The sequence below is a fragment of the Oncorhynchus clarkii genome, chromosome 11 (assembly GCF_045791955.1).
Source record: "Oncorhynchus clarkii lewisi isolate Uvic-CL-2024 chromosome 11, UVic_Ocla_1.0, whole genome shotgun sequence".
NCBI classification, from domain to species: Eukaryota; Metazoa; Chordata; class Actinopteri; order Salmoniformes; family Salmonidae; genus Oncorhynchus; species Oncorhynchus clarkii.
The window spans coordinates 29,164,970-29,184,675 of NC_092157.1; the positions used below are offsets into that span (position 1 = coordinate 29,164,970).

The 19,706-nt window shown below is 41.1% G+C and overlaps 1 protein-coding gene across 1 annotated transcript in view; it reads right to left on the minus strand.

Annotated features, from left to right (window-relative positions):
- LOC139420696 (cadherin-12-like) overlaps nucleotides 1-19,183 on the minus strand; it is a 128,347-nt gene extending 109,164 nt beyond the window's left edge. The window contains exon 1 of the mRNA XM_071170919.1: nucleotides 18,938-19,183. Coding sequence (XP_071027020.1) covers nucleotides 18,938-19,183 — 246 coding nt within the window. The remainder of the gene's footprint in view (nucleotides 1-18,937) is intronic.
- Between the last annotated feature and the right edge of the window lie 523 nt (nucleotides 19,184-19,706).

A 19,706-nucleotide genomic window follows, 5' to 3' on the forward strand; every position in this document is an offset into this window, starting at 1 on the left:
CATCCAGAGTAGTGATGCTGGACGGGTGGGTAGGAGTGGGCAGTGATCAGTTGAAGAGCATGCATTTAGTTTTGCTTGCATTTAAGAGCATTTGGAGGCCATGGAAGGAGAGTTGTATGGCATTGAAGCTCATATGAAGGTTTGTTAACACCGTTTCCAAAGAAGGGCCAGTAGTATACAGAATGGTGTCGTCTGCGTAGAGGTGAATCAGAGAATCACCAGCGGCAAGAGCGACATCATTGATGTATACAGAGAAAATAGTCGGCCCGAGGATTGAACCCTGTGGCACCCCGATAGAGACTGCCAGAGGTCCGGACAACAGGCCCTCCGATTGATACACTGAACTCTATCTGAGAAGAAGTTGGTGAACCTTGAGAAACCAAGGCTGTTGACTCTGCCGATAAGAATGTGGTGATTGACAGAGTCGAAAGCCTTGGCCAGGTCGATGAATACAACTGCACAGTATTATCTCTTATCGATGGCGGTTATAATGTCGTTTAGGATCTTGAGCATGGCTGAGGTGCATCCATGACCAGCTCGGGAACCAGATTTCATAGCGGAGAAGGTACAGTGGGATTCAAAGTGGTCGGTGATCTGTTTAACTTGGCTTTCGAATACCTTTGAAAGGCAGGGTAGGATAGATATAGGTCTGCAGCAGTTTGGGTCTAGAGGGTCTCCGACTTTGAAGAGGGGGATGACCGCGGCAGCTTTCCAATCTTTGGGGATCTCAGACGATACGAAAGAGTTTGATCAAGCTAGTAATAGGAGTTGCAACAACTTTGGTGTATAATTCTAGGAAGAGAGGGGCCAGATTGTCTAGCCCTGCTCATTTGTAGGGGTCCAGATTTTGCAGCTCTTTCAGAACATCAGCTATCTGGGTTTGGGTGAATCCACAAAGGAAAATGGGGGAAACTTGGGCAAGTTGCAGTGAGGGGTGTAGGGCTGTTGACCAGGGTAGGGGGTAATCAGGTGGAAAGCATGGCCCGCCGCAGAAAAATTCTTATTGAAATGATCAATTATCGCGGATTTATCATTGGTGACAGTGTTTCCTAGCCTCAGTGCAGTGGGCAGCTGGGAGGAGGGACTCGTATTCTCCATGGACTTTACAGTGTCCCAAAACTTTTTGGAGTTTGTGCTACAGGGTGCAAATTTCTGTTTAAAAAAGCTATCCTTCGCTTTCCTAACTGCCTGTGTATATTGGTTCCTAACTTCCCTGAAAAGTTGCATATCACGGGGGCTATTCGATGCTAGTGCAGTACGCCACAGGATGTTTTGTGCTGGTCAAGGGCAGTCAGGTCTGGAGTGAACCAAGGGCTATATCTGTTCCTAGTTCTACATTTTTTTGAATGGGGCATGCTTATTTAAAACTTCTTGCTCCTACTTGAGACGCAGACGTCTCAAGTAGGAACCTGGAAATGCAAATGCGCTACGCTAAATGCTAAATGTACTCGTTAAAACTCAAACGTTCATTAAAATATACATGCAGGGTATTGAATTAAAGCTACACTCGTTGTGAATCTAGCCAACAAGTCAGATTTTTAAAATGCTTTTCGGCGAAAGCATGAGAAGCTATAATCTGATAGCATGCAACACCTCAAAATGCCTGAAGGCGACGTAAACAAAATAATTAGCGTAGCCGGCGCTACACAAAAACGCAGAAATAAAATATAAAACATTCATTACCTTTGATGATATTATTTGTTGGCACTCCTATATGTCCCATAAACATCACAAATTGGACTTTTTCCCGATTAAATCCGTCCATGAATGCCCAAAATATCCATTTGTATAGCCTGTCTGCATCACGAAAAAAGCTCTCTTCCAACACGCAACGTCATGTTTAAAAATTATATAAGTTGCCTATATTCTTTGACAAAACACTTCAACCTACTTTTATAACCCAACTTTAGGTATTTGTAAACGTTAATAAGCGATCAAATTGATCACTGGGCGATCTGTATTCAATAGCAGCTACAAAAGAAAACAGTGTCCATTTTTCAATCTTCCAAAATCGATTGAGGTAGGCTGGATGGAATCACGGATCTATTGGTAATGTCTCAAATGATTTTTGTCAATGAAAATGACATTGTGTGGAAGCTGCAGGAATTGCATCCGTCTCCATATTAAATTTGGTTTCCTTTAAATAATCCATGAAAGGGGCGCATGGATACTTTTTTCAGATTTCAGTGACCAGTTTTTCTTGCGCTTTTCGATTAAACACACGCTCTGTTATAGTCACAGCCGTGATTTAACCAGTTTTAGAAACTTCAGAGTGTTTTCTATCCACACATACTAATCATATGCATATACTATATTCCTGGCATGAGTAGCAGGACGCTGAAATGTTGCGCAATTTTTAACAGAATGTTCGAAAAAGGAGGGGGTAGGATAAAGAGGTTAAGTTGGTGAGGAAAGCACTTTTAAAGAATTAGCAATCATCCTTTAATGATGGAATGAGGTCAATATCATTCCATCAATAAGGTTGATTACAAAGGCCTGCTTGCTGAAGACCCATTACGGGTGCAGGCAATGGGGCAGTGATCACTGAGGTCCTGGTTGAAGACAGCAGATGTGTATTTGGAGGGCAGGTTGGTTAGGATGATATCTGAGGGTGCCTGCGTTTATGAATTTGGGGTTGTACCTGGTGGATTCATTAGATTGTAGGATGGCTGGGGTGTTCAGATTGTCCCAGTTTAGGTCACCTAACAGCACAAGCTCTAAAGATAGTTGGGGGGCAATCAATTTGCATAGGGTGTCCAGGGCAGAAGGTGGTCTATAGCAAGCGGCAATGTTAAGTGACTTGTTTCTGGAGAGGTGGATTTTTAAAAGTAGAAGGTCAAATTGTTTGGGCACAGACCTGGAGAGTAAGACAGAACTCTGCAGGCTATCCCTGCAGTAGATTGCAACTCTGCCCCCTTTGATGTTCTATCTTGTCGGAAAATGTTATAGTTAGGGATGGAAATTTCAGGGGTTTTGGTGGTCTTCCTAAACCAGGATTCAGACCCTCCTAGGACATCCGGGTTGGCAGAGTGTGCTAGGGCAGTGAATATAACAAACTTAGTGAGGAGGCTTCTAATGTTAACAGGCATGAAACCAAAGCTTTACGGTTACAGAAGTCAACAAATGAGAGCGCCTGGGGAATGGGAGTGGAGCTAGCCACTGCAGGACCTGGATTAACCTCCACATCACCACAGGAACAGAGGAGGAGTAGGATAAGGGTACGGCTAAAGGCTAAAATAACTGACTGTTTAGTACGTTCTGAACAGAGAGTAAAATGAGCAGATATCTGGGCACGGTAGAATAGATTCAAGGCATAATGTACAGACAAAGGTAGGTTAGGATTTTAATACAGTGGGGGTAAGCCTGTGCATAGAGTGAAAATGAAAGAGATATTGTCTCTAGAAATATAGTGTTAACTAAGGTGTATTGAGCACGGCTAGAGGCTCAACAGTGAAATAAGGCAATCATTACTAACCAAAAGAGCAATGGACAAGACATATTGACGTTAGGGAGAGGCATGCATAGCCAAGAGATCATAGGGTCCAGTGACTGGCTTCAGGCAGCCGGGGCTAGCAAGCTAGCAGAAAGGCCTTTGAGGTTAGTCGCAACGGAAGAAAGTCTGTTGTGGCCCCCTCTTGCTGTGACGTCGGCAGACAAATCATTAGGGCTCCGTGTAATTCATTAGGGCTCCGGTAATTCAGGACATTGGCAAAATAGGTATAGTGGCCAAAGAATTTGTCCGATGGGCCTCTTAAGCTAACAGTCCGATGTGCTCTATACAGCTAGCGGGCAGCGGCTAGCAGATGGGCCTAGCAAGGCTAGATCCAGGCTAATTGGTTCTTGCTTCGGGACAGAGTCGTTTGCCAGGAGTGGCCACTCGGATAGCAGCCGGCTAGCTACGATGATCCAGGTGAGGGGGAAAAAAAAGTTCACAGCTTGCGGTAAGAATCCGGAGAAATGAGGAAAATAAGTCAGATTTGCTCTGGTTTGAGTTGTGCTGTGCAGACTGGCGAGAATTGTCCAGGCTAAAGGTAGCTAATGACCAAAGCAGTGTCTAGCTGACTACTAGCTAGTAGCTAGTTAGCTGGCTAGCTTCTGTTGGGGAGTTCCGGTTCAGAGGAAGGACCAGCAGGGCTCCGTGTGGTAAACCAGGCCAATTGGCAAAATAGGTAGAGTGGTCAAAGAATTTGTCCGATGGGCCTCTTAAGTTAACAATCCGATGTGTTCTAGACAGCTAGCGGGCTAGCGGGTGGGCATTCAAGGGACGTCTTGACGGAAGAGTTAGTTGAAAAAAAACCTCTGCTGGAATTAAATTGGTAGTCCAGTCGTGATGGGTCGGCGGGGGTCCAGGTATTGTAGCCCAAGGAGTGGTTGATGGGCCTCTATGGCTAGCAGGGAGATGGGCCTAGAAGATGGGCCTAGCAATGGCTAACTGACAACTAGCTAGTAGCTTTTGATGGGTGTTCCGGTTCTTAAGTATAAAAAATTGCAGATCCGTACCACATTGGGTGAGGCGGCTTTCAGGAGAGTACATTCAGTCCGTAGATGGAAAGTGATATTAAAATATATATGGAAAAAAGGAAAAAAATGATATTTACACGCCATCTTGGTTTGAATGAAAAGACATACAGGTATTTGGTTAACAAAATAAAACAAATTAACAGAGACAGAGGCTGTAATATATACAGTGGCTTGCGAAAGTATTCACCCCCTTGGCATTTTTCCTATTTTGTTGCCTTACAACCTGGAATTAAAATATATTTTGGGGGGGATTGTATCATCCCTCAAGACTTTCCCTGTATTTAGCGGCATCCATCATTCCTTCAATTCTGTCCAGTCTCACGGTCCCTGCCGATGAAAAACATCCACACAGCATGATGCTGTGTGGGGATGGTGTTCTCGGGGTAATGTAAGGTGTTGGATTTGTGCCAGACATAGCGTTTTCCTTGATGGCCAAAAAGCTCAATATTCGTCTCATCTGACCAGAGTTAGCCTCTTCCACATGCCTTTTGGCGAACACCAAACGTGTTTGCTTATTTCTTTCCTTAAGCAATGGCTTTTTTTCTGGCCACTCTTCCGTAAAGCCCAGCTCTGTGGAGTGTACGGCTACGGTTTTGGTGGGTGGCCCTCTCTTGGCAGGTTTCTTGTGGTGCCAATTTTTTAATAATGGATTTAATGGCGCTCCGTGGGATGTTCAAAGTTTTGGATATTTTTTTATAACTCAACCCTGATCTGTACTTCTCCACAACTTTGTTCCTGTCCTGTTTGGAGAGCTCCTTGGTCTCCATAGTGCCTCTTGCTTGGTGGTGCCCCTTGCTTAATGGTGTTGCAGACTCTGGGGCCTTTCAGAACAGGTGTAATTATACTGAAATCATGTGACAATTGTGACTGCATACAGATTGCATACAGGAGGACTTCTGAACTAATTATGTGACTTCTGAAGGTAATTGGTTGAACCAGATCTTATTTAGGGTCTTCATAGCAAAGGGGGTGAATTCTTACGTATGCACTCACAACTTTTCAGTTTTTAAATTTTTTGTAACAAGTAATTTTTTTCATTTTACTTAACCAATTAGGATTAGTTTGTATATGTCCATTACATGAAATCCAAATAAAAATCGATTTAAATACAGGTTGTAATGCAACCAAATAGGAAAAACATCAATGGGGTGAATACTTTTCCAAGGCACTGTTTGAGCGATGCAATGCATTCCTGTCTGAAGCATGGATGTTTAGGGTTGTGGAGGGCTGACTTAGACAGACAATGAAACGCGTCCCAAATAGTGGGGCCCTGGTCCAAATTAGTGCACTATTAAGTATGGTGCCATTTGGGATGCAGCCTGAGGAACTATGCCACAATTTAATGCAATACATAAAACATACTCCAGATACCTGAGAAACATGTTTTGAATTTATAGCTTTATCTACGATAATAATGCTGTTGTTTTAATTTGAACAGATTATTTCCCTAGAGATGATCCATCTATTGAGTTGGTCCATTGCAGGTGTTTGGTGTTAGACAGGTGTTAGCCCCTTAAATGCTAGACACTTCCTTCTTCATAATAGGTGCAATTAGCAAGATCCCCAACTCTTGTTGACACTATTCATCTATAATAAGAAACAAGTTTTCAGAAGAATAATTATATGCATGTCTCATTATCATCTAATGTGTGTCTATTAGGGGAATAATACAACTTTAGCTAGTTAAAAATCAAACTTTAACAGCCTTTTTGATTGCTCACCATAGACAGTCAGGTACTGAGGGCAATGAAGAAGTATATCCTAGAATATGCCTGCAGTATAACATGCCAAAATGTACAGTGAATATCTAATTAACATTTACCCTTCTGTCCTGTTTTAGACATGAAAATACAATATTACCTGATACAGTTAAGAAACCACACAGGAGATTTTGAAGGGCCTTTTTAATAATGTATTGTGTGAATAGTGTGCTACAGTACATGTATATCATTTTACTCATGATGCTGTCATAGAGGTAATCCCAAATGGCACCCTATACTGGTCAAAACTAGTGCACTATGTACTGTAGGGAGTTGGATGCCATTTGGTGACATAGACAGTCTATTCTGTGGGGCCTGTTCTGTTCATGGGGAGTCTGCGTGGTGAGCAGCCTGCCTGGGACTCTCCTGGAGGATTTTCAGCGACGGAAGCTTTGCTCCCACATTGGTCATGCAGTAGAGACGCATATTGATTAATTCCAGTGATTAAATTGGTAAATGTAACCAACCTCTGAAGAAAACGCTATAATTGGATTCCCGAACCCGGGATTATAAGAGTTTCATGTTGGTAATGCAACATCTTAAGTAGCATGGCTCCAGCTGAGAGCAATGAGAACGAGGCTTAAATACAGCAATAGAAGAGCTCGGAGGGTATCTACCTACACTGTTGGCCTCGAGACTTTATATGTGCGCATGGTGGGGCTCCAGAGGGTAGATAGCTAGTACACTGTAGGCCTATCACCTATGAAGAAAAAGTGATTATCTATTCAAAATGGGATATTCCTGGATGGCAATTGAGGTCTATACAGACTCTTTTGCAATCTTACCATCTGACATCCTTTGGGGTTTTGAGAGAAATTATGTTATTGGGGTTCAATAAATCTCCTGTGTTTGGATTTCGGATGATATGACATGGCATTTGTATAATGTTTATCATTTGTCGCAAATGATTGATTATAGGTCTTAGAGGCCAAAACATGACACCTTTTCTCATATCACAGTTGATTAAACACTAATAAAGACAAGAAAACATATATCTTACGATATAAACTCAGCTCATAATAAATCATAATTTTCATCAAACTTAACATATGTAAATATTTTTAGAAACTTAACAAAATTCAACAACTGAGACAAACTGAACAACTTCCACAGAAATGTAACAAACAGAAATGGAATAATGTGTCCCTGAACAAAGGGGGGATAAAAAGTAACTGGTGTGGCCACCAGCTGAATTAAGTACTGCAGTGCATCTCCTCCTCATGGACTGTACCAGATTTGCCAGTTCTTGCTGTGAGATGTTACCCCACTCTTCCACCAAGGCACCTGCAAGTTCCCGGACATTTCTGGGGGAAGTGGCCCTGGCCCTCACCCCCGATCCAACAGGTCCCAGACGTGCTCAATGGGATTGAGATCCGGGCTCTTCACTGGCCATGGCTGACACTGACATTCCTGTCTTGCAGGAAGTCACGCACAGAATGAACACTATGGCTGGTGGCATTGTCATGCTGGAGGGTCATGTCAGGATGAGCCTGCAGGAAGGGTACCACATGAGGGAGGAGGATTTCTTCCCTATAACGCACAGCGTTGAGATTGCCTGCAATGACAGCAAGCTCAGTCCGATGAGGCTGTGACACACCGCCCCAGACCATGACGGACCCTCCACCTCCAAATCGATCCCGCTCCAGAGTACAGACCTCAGTGTAACGCTCATTCCTTCAACGATAAACGCGAATCCGACCATCACCCCTGGTGAGACAAAACCGTGACTCATCAGTGAAGAGCACTTTTTGCCAGTCCTGTCTAGTCCAGCGACGGTGGGTTTGTGCCCATAGGTGATGTTGTTGCAGTTGATGTCTGGTGAGGACCTGCCTTACAAAAGGCCTACAAGCCCTCAGTCCAGCCTCTCTCAGCCTATTGCGGACAGTCTGAACACTGATGGAGGGATTGTGTGTTCCTGGTGTAACTCAGACAGTTGTTGTTGCCATCCTGTACCTGTCTTGCAGGTGTGATGTTCGGATGTACCGATCCTGTGCAGGTGTTGTTACACGTGGTCTGCCACTGCGAGGACGATCAGCTATCCATCCTGTCTCCCTGTAGCGCTGTCTTAGGCGTCTCACAGTACATACATTAAAATATATTGCCCTGGCCACATCAGCAGTCCTCATGCCTCCTTGCAGCATGCCTAAGGCACTTTCACAGAGATGAGCAGGGACCCTGGGCATCTTTCTTTTGGTGTTTTTCATAACTGTGATTTTAATTGCTTAACTTCTGCAAGCTGTTATTGTCTTAATGACCGTTCCACAGGTGCATGTTCATTAATTGTTCATGGTTCATTGAACGAGCATGGGAAACAGTGTTTAAACCCTTTGCAATGAAGATCTATGAAGTTATTTGGATTTTTATGAATTATCTTTGAAAGACATGGTCCTGAAATAGGGACGTTTCTTTTTTTGCTGAGTTTATTTTCTCATCTAGGTTTAGTCATTGGTTGCATCCAAAATGGCACAATATTCCATATATTGTACACTACAGGAAATAGGTTGGAATTTGGCAAAAATACATTGTGATATTATTAATCTTTGTTCAGGTAGCAATTTCTTGAGCAGGCCCGGTAAGTGATACTGATTGTAACATTAACCATTTTGAAATATGTTCCAAAGCCGATTCAAGCAGAACCCATTATTAAAGTGGACAAAAATATGAACATTTAATATATTTGCAGAGCTAGATGAATGTCATCATTATCTTTCATTTTATCTCCTCTCCTTTCAGAGACTTGCTATATTCATCATCAACATACATTACAATTGTAAATGCCATCAGCTAACAAATTGTAATGAGCAATGAAATTACTGGCAGACCTGACGCATTATTATAGGTACAGTGATCCGTTCAAATTACTTCACATCTGCATCCATTAATTATTTTGGCATTGAGTCTTTGAGCAAAACACTGGAATGAGATTAAAGTGGTTTTGTTTAAAGAGTATAAGAACATCATTACAGTTAGGAGACTAATCTATATTCATTATGACATTTCATCCCTGCATTCAAACATATTTCCCTAATTCAGAATATACTGTTTCACAAATCATGAAATGTAAATATCTAATTGCTGCATGTACACCACAAACAATCTGACATGCAGAGCGAACAGCCAAAACTGTGTCCTCAATTCATCCTCCTCTGTGGTTCCATAAAGTACTGTATTATATCAGACATCCATTTTAATGCTTTAGGCATGCTTCATGGATAGATCAACATGATAATTGTCAACTCCTTTGCTATGTCTCTATGCATGGCAACCTTGATTAGCTTGTAGGTCATTGAACAAACTTCTCCATGATATTGCATGGTGCAAGACATACAATTTAATGACCCTGTGATTCTAGGCTAGTAATTAAGCATTGGCTCCCAACCATTAACTGATACAACTGAGCTATTTTACTGTATTGTCCACTGGCCACCATATTAGTGGCTAGGGGGAAAGGCTGTTCACCCATGCATTGTTTTACACTTATGCAAAGCAGGTAAAGCCATGCTGCTGTTATAGGCTTACCATTATCATTGATTGCAATGTGGAACGCAGTATGTGGGATAATAACAATGAAGTGTCTAAACCTCAAACAGTCCGGCATTGAAAATCTCACTTGTTGTTGGGGGACCTGGTGATCAATCACACATAAGTCTTCTTGAAAAAAGTTTACAGCCTAATAATAGGTTTTCACTAAAATATTAAATTGCAGACCCAAAGCCAGTCATAAATCGTGGCAAAATGTTCGAAGAAACTGGCAAGGGGAGAGCCATCAATAAAATTAAGAATTGCAAGTACTTGTCAGCCTAGCACAACGTAGGTAAACAAGTTGTTGGGAAAACATGGCTGCCCTTTCCAACAAACACTTTTATTGACTCATATTCAAATGAGAGACCTTTACGATATAAGTGGTGAAAAATAACACGTGGTATCGGACCATACTGTCAATGCATTTGCACACTATCACATGTACAGTGGGTTAAAAAAGTATTTAGTCAACCACCAATTGTGCAAGTTCTCCCACTTAAAAAGATAAGAGAGGCCTGTAATTTTCATCATAGGTACACTTCAACTATGATGGACAAAATGAGAAAAGAAAATCCAGAAAATCACATTATAGGATTTTTTATGAATTTATTTGCAAATTATGGTGGAAAATAAGTATTTGGTCAATAACAAAAGTTTATCTCAATACTTTGTTATATACCCTTTGTTGGCAATGACAGAGGTCAAACGTTTTCTGTAAGTCTTCACAAGGTTTTTACACACTGTTGCTGGTATTTTGGCCCATTCCTCCATGCAGATCTCCTCTAGAGCAGTGATGTTTTGGGGCTGTCGCTTGGCAACACGGACTTTCAACTCCCTCCAAAGATTTTCTATGGGGTTGAGATCTGGAGACTGGCTTGGCCACTCCAGGACCTTGAAATGCTTCTTACGAAGCCACTCCTTCATTGCCCGGGCGGTGTGTTTGGGATCATTGTCATGCTGAAAGACCCAGCCACGTTTCATCTTCATTGCCCTTGCTGATGGAAGGAGGTTTTCACTCAAAATCTCACGATACATGGCCCCATTCATTCTTTCCTTTACACGGATCAGTCGTCCTGGTCCCTTTGCAGAAAAACAGCCCCAAAGCATGATGTTTCCACCCCCATGCTTCACAGTAGGTATGGTGTTCTTCGGATGCAACTCAGCATTCTTTGTCCTCCAAACACGACGAGTTGAGTTTTTACCAAAAAGTTATATTTTGGTTTCATCTGACCATATGACATTCTCCCAATCTTCTTCTGGATCATCCAAATGCTCTCTAGTTAACTTCAGATGGGCCTGGACATGTACTGGCTTAAGCAGGGGGACACGTCTGGCACTGCAGGATTTGAGTCCCTGGCGGCGTAGTGTGTTACTGATGGTAGGCTTTGTTACTTTAGTCCCAGCTCTCTGCAGGTCATTCACTAGGTCCCCCCGTGTGGTTCTGGAATTTTTGCTCACCGTTCTTGTGATCATTTTGACCCCACGGGGTGAGATCTTGCGTGGAGCCCCAGATCGAGGGAGATTATCAGTGGTCTTGCATGTCTTCCATTTCCTAATAATTGCTCCCACAGTTGATTTCTTCAAACCAAGCTGCTTACCTATTGCAGATTCAGTCTTCACATCAAAGATACAGTTGTACTTCTAAACTGAGCTGCAGGACAGGAAGGAAACGGCTCAAGGATGTCACCTTGAGGCCATTGGTGGATGGATCAGAACATTTTTAGAATAATTACCGAAATGACAGTAAAAAGAAGAATACAAATATATAGAATCAAATATTCCAAAAACATTTATCCTGTGTTCAACAAGGCACTAAAGTTATACCGGAAAAAAATGCAGTGCCTAACAGTGCCCTGCAAAAGAATTCATCCCCCTTCGTGTATTTCCTATTTTGTTGCATTACAACCTGTAATTTAAATGGATTTTAATTTGGATTTCATGTAATGGACATACACAAAATAGTCCAAATTGGTAAGGGACTCAGGGATGTGATTACTTATCCAATCAAGATACACTGAGTGCACAGAATATTAAGAACATCTTCCTAATATTGAGTTGGCATTGGGCATGGAATCTACAAGGTGGACTCTACAAGCTGTCAAAAGCATTCCACGGGATGTTGGCCCATGTTGACTCCAATGCTGGCTGTCCTTTGGGTGGTGGACCATTCTTGATACGCATGGGAAACTGTTGAGCGTCAAAAAGACCCAGTAGCTTTGCAGTTCTTGACACAAACCGGTGTGCCTGGCACTTAATACCATACCTCAAAGGCATTTAAATATTTTGTCTTGCCCATTCACCCTCTGAATGGCACTCATACACAGTACGCAATACTCAATTGTTTCAAGGCTCAAATCCTTCTTTACCTGTCTCCTTCCCTTCATCTACACTGATTTGAAGTGGATTTAACAAGTGACATCAATAAGGTATCATAGCTTTCACCTGGATTCTCCTGGTCAGTCAATGTCATGGAAAGAGCAGTTATTCATAATGTTTTGTATACTCAGTGTATATTTGTTTCATTTTCATTAATAATCTTTAAAAAATATATACATATTTCTTCCACTTTGACATTACAGAGTATTTTGTGTAGATCGCTAACAATTAAATCCATTTCAATCCAACATTTTAACACAATAAAATGTGAAGAAGTCCAAGGCGGGTGAATACTTATTGTCACGCCCTGACCTTAGAGAGATTTTTAGGTCATGGTGTGATTTGGGTTATTTTTTCTGTTTTGTATTTCTTTGTTTTGGCTGGGTATGGTTCTCAATCAGGGACAGCTGACTATCGTTGTCTCTGATTGGGAACCATACTTAGGAAGCTTTTTTCCTCCTATGTTTTGTGGGAGGTTGCTTTCTGTTTAGTGTTCTGCACCTGACAGGACTGTTTTGGTTTCGTTTATTCACTTTGTTATTTTGTTCTAGTGTTCAGTTTAAATAAAAGTCATGAACACTTACCACGCAGCGCTTTGGTCCGATTCTTCCTCATTGGATGACGACGACCGTTACACTTATAATTCATACAGTTTCTTGACTGTGTCCAGCTCGCTAATAATCACTGAAATTAAAGCTAGACAGTAAGGGAGCATAAAAAGTCCCCCCAAAACAGCGATAGAAGACCATTTTTTTACGCAAAGGAAATATAACACATTTTCAGTGTGGCCCTTCGAACCTTGATGAAGACCGAATGTGGCCCCCAGGGCAACATTAGTTTGACACCCCTGCTTTATATTGTACATCGTGGCCACTTTAAAGTCATTGCTAAACCTTACACTTTCCATGGTTACGTTTTTAATGATTTGATCTAGTATACTACACTATGATTCTTTAAAAAAGCCTTAGCAACTGCCCCCCTTTCATGCCATTCATATTCCTATGAAAAGGACATGGGTCTGCAGTGTGGTTCTTTCAGGGAAACCAACACAGGGGTGTCCCACTGAGCCACAGCCTTTGTAAATACACCATGAGCCCAGAGACCACGAAAGCTTTATGTGTGCCCAGTGAAACCCATATCAAACTGATTGGGGTGTATGTGATCTTGAACAAAGACTCTATGTGATCTCTTGTGACACAAGTCGCAACACACACACAGGCACATACACCAAGAACGAGAAAGAGAGAAGGGGTGAAAGATTGAGAGAAAGAGAGATGTAATTTTGCTTCCATTGAAAATGTTTTTTGTTTTGATATATTTACTTCGCCCCAACGTCAAGCTGTAGTGTCCACTTCCCTATCAACTGTTGTCAAGGGAATACTGTGACATTACACATGTTCTAAGTTCTCACTGAATGGGAAGTACCATCCATATGGAAAAATAAAAACAAAAAAAGAATTATGTATTTTTACATGTGAAAAATAATAAATTGGCCCAAAAATGATTTATTTTAATTTATTTAATACATTTTGAATACATCAAAATATATATTGAAATTTAAAAGCCTGTTATATGAAATGAAGTGCCGTTTAACATAGACCACATGTAGAATTAAACAAATCAGATTTTTTTATATGAATAACGACTTGCTAAAGTGCAAAAATTAAGCATTTTGACACATCCCTCCATGCACCCTCGGTGACTTCTAAGAAGATTCTAATCCACTTACCACCAAGCTTTCACCATAATTGTAAAGCCATAGTTATTTTGTTGCTTTGACAAATTTGTTTCTGAAGATTATTATTTATTTAATGTGATTAGTGATTCATTTTAAGGTCAACCCTGTTACGTGAACTGTACTCTCGTTTCAATATGGTGAAACTATTCCTTTTTACATTAATTTTAAACGAAACATTGAATGTCCAATATGGTTCTACTCTTTTTTGCCATTTTCTGGTGTTTTGTGGTGAAAACCCATAGACAGGCTAGAAACGTTTTAACAATGTGAATCTTGCATTAAATTGCCCCTCCCTGTTGCATACAACAAAATGTCATTCCCCCTGTCAGAAGGGGATTCACGGCTGATTTAACTAGTAATTACCAGTTGGCGGGCCATTCAAGTGGATTCTTCCCAGATGTGGTATATTCCCACTTCCCACTTGGTTATAAACACAGCATAACACCGCTAATCATCTACTGTAGAGCTGTATAATACCAATAATTGGAAGCACAAGACTTGGACTTACAATGTGACATATTGTGGAGTGTTGTATGATGTATAGATTTGTATAAATCGAAACAAAATAAAATTAAAATAATAATAAAAACAGCCTGGTGCCTGGTCTCACTAGATTGTTTTTCATTATTTCACCAAGAGAGGCACTTACTATAGTACTTTTTTTATTTCTCTTAAGATGGGGAAACTTGTTTTTTAGGAAGTTGAACATGTGCTCTTTATGACAGGATGTAAAAATGTGTAATTTAAATTATATCTCTGCCAAAGTTTTGGTTTGGTGGCTCCAAAAAATATCCCCATTGTTCAATACCTAACGAGTTATTCAAGAAAACACTTTGGCCACCATGTAGACTAGATGTCATAGCAATGCATTTCTGGAATATTGTCAGGCATTACATACATTTTCATTTATGCTAAAATGCATCTACTTCTACTTCAAATACATTTTACGTGACGTTAAATATATCTCTTTCCATATGGGCACTGTATACACAGTACAGTGGCTTTATGATAGCTAGCTTGCATGTAATTTCTGACAAACACATTGCCTAAAGTGGGCCGAAACAGCCTGGTATGTCAGCTACTCTCCAAAACTACAACTTTTGTGGGACACAGTCATTCATAACCATTATAGTGATGTCTGCCAAGATGGCAAAAATAAATGTTATAGAGAGAGAGTGCATGCTGCTGAGTACAGCGGGGAGAGTTTAATAGTGATTGAGAAGAAGGAGCGGGACTTGATTTATGGCCAATCAACTGATAGCAGTTTTTCTTGCAGATAGCCATTGCTCAACATTGGGACTGTAGGACATGATCTAATTGTTGAGTGTATCAGTCTTGTTACATTATCCCCCAAGGCTCTCCAGGCCTTTATTTCCTTGTAATAAAATGTTAAATTGTTGATCTGCTGCATATAGCTGTTTTTTTTACTAAGGCAGTGGTGTTTTTCGCAGCTTGTACAGACAGTAATGTAATCCCATAGAGAGCAAACTAAGTTGGTTTGTAATCAATGAAGAAAGATTTATGTTTGTATTTAATGTATCAAGTGAATGCATAACGGATTGCCCTCATAAAGTGCTGTGTGAAGGGCATTATAGACCAGCAGAGAATACCATTTTTGTTTTACTGTTTTAAATCTCTGTATATGGAACATTGCAGATATTATGCTTTAGGGGTTTGCTAGTACTCAAAGTAAAAACAATGCAATGCCCCAAATGCTATTTATTTTTGCATAAGTAAAGTCGAATGCATGCAAGTCATTGTTGTTTTATTGCGTTTATTCCTTTGACACATTGACAAGTGAAAATGCAAACGTAGATTTTTCCTCCTCTGGCGTGTCACAGAAGAAAACAAATGTTGCTTTGCTTGCATTCATTATTCCGAAATAGACGAGAAGGCAGTTCTTATGAAGAAGTCTTAAAAAATTCTTTCAGAATTCCCTTTCTTCCCTGCCATTCCCTACTCCAGTAATATAACCATTTTATTCACCACAGAACTGTAACCTTCATTTATTTGGATTGCAGTACAAGTAGATGCAAACATGAGGGATGCACTGTTATGGAGGTTTAAACAGGGGGCATCTCATTAGACTTTTTATTTTCAGTAATAGGGATGTTGTTGTTGTGTTATTCTGTTTTGGTTGTCACCCTTTTGTGTTGTGGCAAGAGAGTGTTGTCATTACTTTCTTGGCAGGCACACTTCTCTTGGACCAATTTTGATGTCTCGTCTAAGTTAGAAAGCAGAACCCATTCTGTAAATTAATTCAGATCTTTGGAATAAATCACAGCAGCTTTGAATTTTCCTCATAAGGCCTCCCCAAGTTGTGAATTCATGACATCCCAAAAACGTTTTCCCATGAAGCCTTGATGACATCATCTGAGATTATCAGCAGGGCAAGATGACACAACCTATCCATCATACTTAATTTGGAGTGAACATGTCCAAGAGTCCTTCCTCAACCTAACCCATGGAGAACATTCACAAGATGGAATCATCTATGTGTAAGCAGGGGTATAATCAAAGTCGCATTTAAGATATGATTTAGAAATAAACAAGAAACTCCTAGTCACTGACCAAGAAACCGTAAAACCCCCCACAAAAAAAGTGAGTAGCAGCAGACGTTTATTATCTATGCATAGTCACTTTACAAATTACCTCGACTAACCTGTACCTCTGCACATTGACTGGGTACCGGTACCCCCTGTATATAGCATCATTATTGTTATGTAAATGTATTGTATTAATTTTTGATTATTTAGATATTTTTACTTTATTTTATTTAGTAAATACTGCATTAACTATATTTCTTCAACTGCATTGTTGGTTCAGCGCATGTGACAAATACAATTTGATTTGAGCAGCAGAGAGGAGACCTGGTCTGCTTACCAAATTGTACCCTATTCCATATCTGGTGCACACTGTGGGCCCTGGTTAAAACTAGAGCACTATATAGGGAATAGGATGCCATTTGGGATGCATCCCAGGGCTCTTCTCTGCTGCTCATCCTGTGTCTGTTAGTACAAGTAGCTAGGCGAAGTGCATAAACAAGCTGGTTGTTGGATGTTGGTAAACTCTATTCTAGAATTGAATGCATAGTAATTAGTGTTCTGATGTGAATGTATTGCTGCAAAGTCTAGTCTTGATGTATTATAGACATTAATTCCAGCCGCATTACAGCCCACTCTGGTCAATTACACTCTGGAAAATAAAACAGTAAAACAATAAACCATAATTATGGATATATTATGGATACAGTATCTGTACGAAGACTGTGCTTGATCTAAATCCCTGCAAGAAAAGCCACTGTCTGACACCCAGTTAATCAAGTGTCCATTGTCTAGGTAGCATACGCTCCGTTGGGTCTCTCATCCCGTGACACTATTTATTTGGTTGCAGCAGATTATCCCTCTTTAAGATTGTCCTACGGAAGGTCGAGGGACTTGATCTCCAAATGCCTTTGATATGGCAGAGAATCAGTCAATTATTTTGAAGCGGTGCAGCGGCCAGGGATTAAGTGATTTAGGAGTGCAGCAGACAGACAGTACCAGGGCTGCTTTAGCCTGTGAGACTTCCACAAACAGTGCAGCACGTCAGGGCTGATTGCAGTGGCACCGGGGTAGATAAGTCAGTCTTACTATTATCCTGCCTAAGCTAGGGGTGCCAAATTACAACTTCAGCCTTAAAACCCCTCTGAGTTTAGTTAAAGGATGTCTTAAGAACATATTGTGAACTGCAGACTTCATGCAATTCAGTTCAATAAGGCCAGGTGTACACTACACAATTTTGGCCCCAATTTAGCTGTCCAAAACTAGTTTTTGAGATCGGAGACAAAATCCCCATGTCATTGCTTACTCAGGGCATGTGGCTATCACCGACACTTGTTTAATGTGAGCGGGTCAGAGATGCAATCTGAGAGCTCCCGATCTCATCTTTGAGCAGTCCCAGACGTCCTGAAATTTTCAAACGTTGATTTTATCGGCACAAATGCTCTTGTAGTGTGAGATGTGCAACGACAAGTTTTTAGAACGGTGATCAGCAATAGCCAATGATAGCTTGCCAGGGAAAAACCCAGTGAGATGATGACGTTGTTTCACATCACCCAGAATGTGTGGACTCTCGAGCAGGAGCAATTACTACTAGTATGCGTTTGTACTTGCTTTTAACCAAAGCGTCAAATCGTTACAGATCTGAGGTTCACAAGCAATGTTATTAAATTCAAAATGTTGGCTAGATATTTCAACTCTGTATGGCAAGTGTGAATGTTGCTTTGAGCCACAACTTGTTGCTACAGTTATTCTTATCACATTTTTTTTGCGAGACAGCATGGTATCGAGAATCCTCACGACCAAGTAAAGAATCTTTTAGTGTGTGACCACCGTCTGTGCCACATCGTTGGCAACACAAAAAACTACAGGAAAGAGGGTTGTTTAACATGAGAGGCTCATTGATGTTAGGATTTTGAAAGTCGTGTAGTCTCCACCCGGCTTAAGTCTAGGAGGTGCGTGTCCTCTGTCTTTTACTGCTGTCAGAATCCTCCCTCCCTAGTAACTAGGATGTTCTGACAGATTTACAAGAGCCATAATTTAAATGTATTCCTGCCGGGTCATTGATCCATTCACCACACGAATGCTGTGTGTAGCTGCAATAAAAAGTGCCCGACATTGAAACATTGGCATAAATCTCAAAAAGAAAGACATTTTTCATAGATTTTTCTTTCATTCATATCCTAATACACTCATGAAAAGAGACGTTTTCCTAACACAACCCAAGATAAGATTAAAATGGTCAGATGTAGCTCCAGGAGCGAAGCTAAGTAAAAGATTGACAATTGGTAATAGCGGGCTATGTCATGGGACATAGAACTCTATCATTCAAACATGCTCTACTCCTGGTACCACTACCAACGTAGCTCTTCCTTCTCAACTCCATCCCTCTCTCACCCTCATCAATTTCTCCCGAGCTCTTAGCTCTATGATTTATGACACACTCCCATGCAATTAATAACAACATAAAGCATCCTTACCTTGCCCACGTACTGTGGGTCTGACCCCATGTACTCCTCCAGCACGAAGAACTGGTTCCATACCCAGCCCCTCTTGACTCTCGGAAACCCAGATGCCCCATTTCTCATCGGGCCCACCAGGCTCCTGGGATGCTCCTTTCCCAGACTGCTCCTGCTCAGCGGTGCGCCTGGTGGGCGTACAGGAGACAGGGAGCCTTTGTCGAAGACAAACCAAAGGAACAGTAGCAGGCAGTTCCTTGTAAGCATTGGCGGTCTGTGAGTTTGAGGTCTCCAAGTTAAAGTCCCAACAAATGGAAAGCCAGATCACAACTGAAAGAGGAGGGATGCTGAAACCGTGGTTAAGGAGTGGACTGGACACAGCCAAGATTATGAGCCGCTGGCCAGGGTGGGTTGCCTGTCACATTCAACGATTAATGGAGCTCATCACCTGGAGGAGAGAAATCAGAAAGAAATGTTAAGCTCCTTTGCCTGTATCCTTTATCTCTGTCACCTGTTGAATAATGTTAATAGGCCCCAATTACACAACACACAGAAAATAATGCTTGTGTCAAAAGAGAGCAACTAATTTTGAAGAAAAACTTTCTGCATTTTTGGTCAAAATGTCACCTTGAGTATAACAGAGTATGGAAAGAAATGACTATGGATGATCTTATAATTATGCCATAACAATCACAATTCTGTAATTTGACAGCTATACACACCTTTTATTTATTTACATTTTTGAATTAACTAGGCTAAGAACAAATTCTTATAAGACAACGACTGCCTA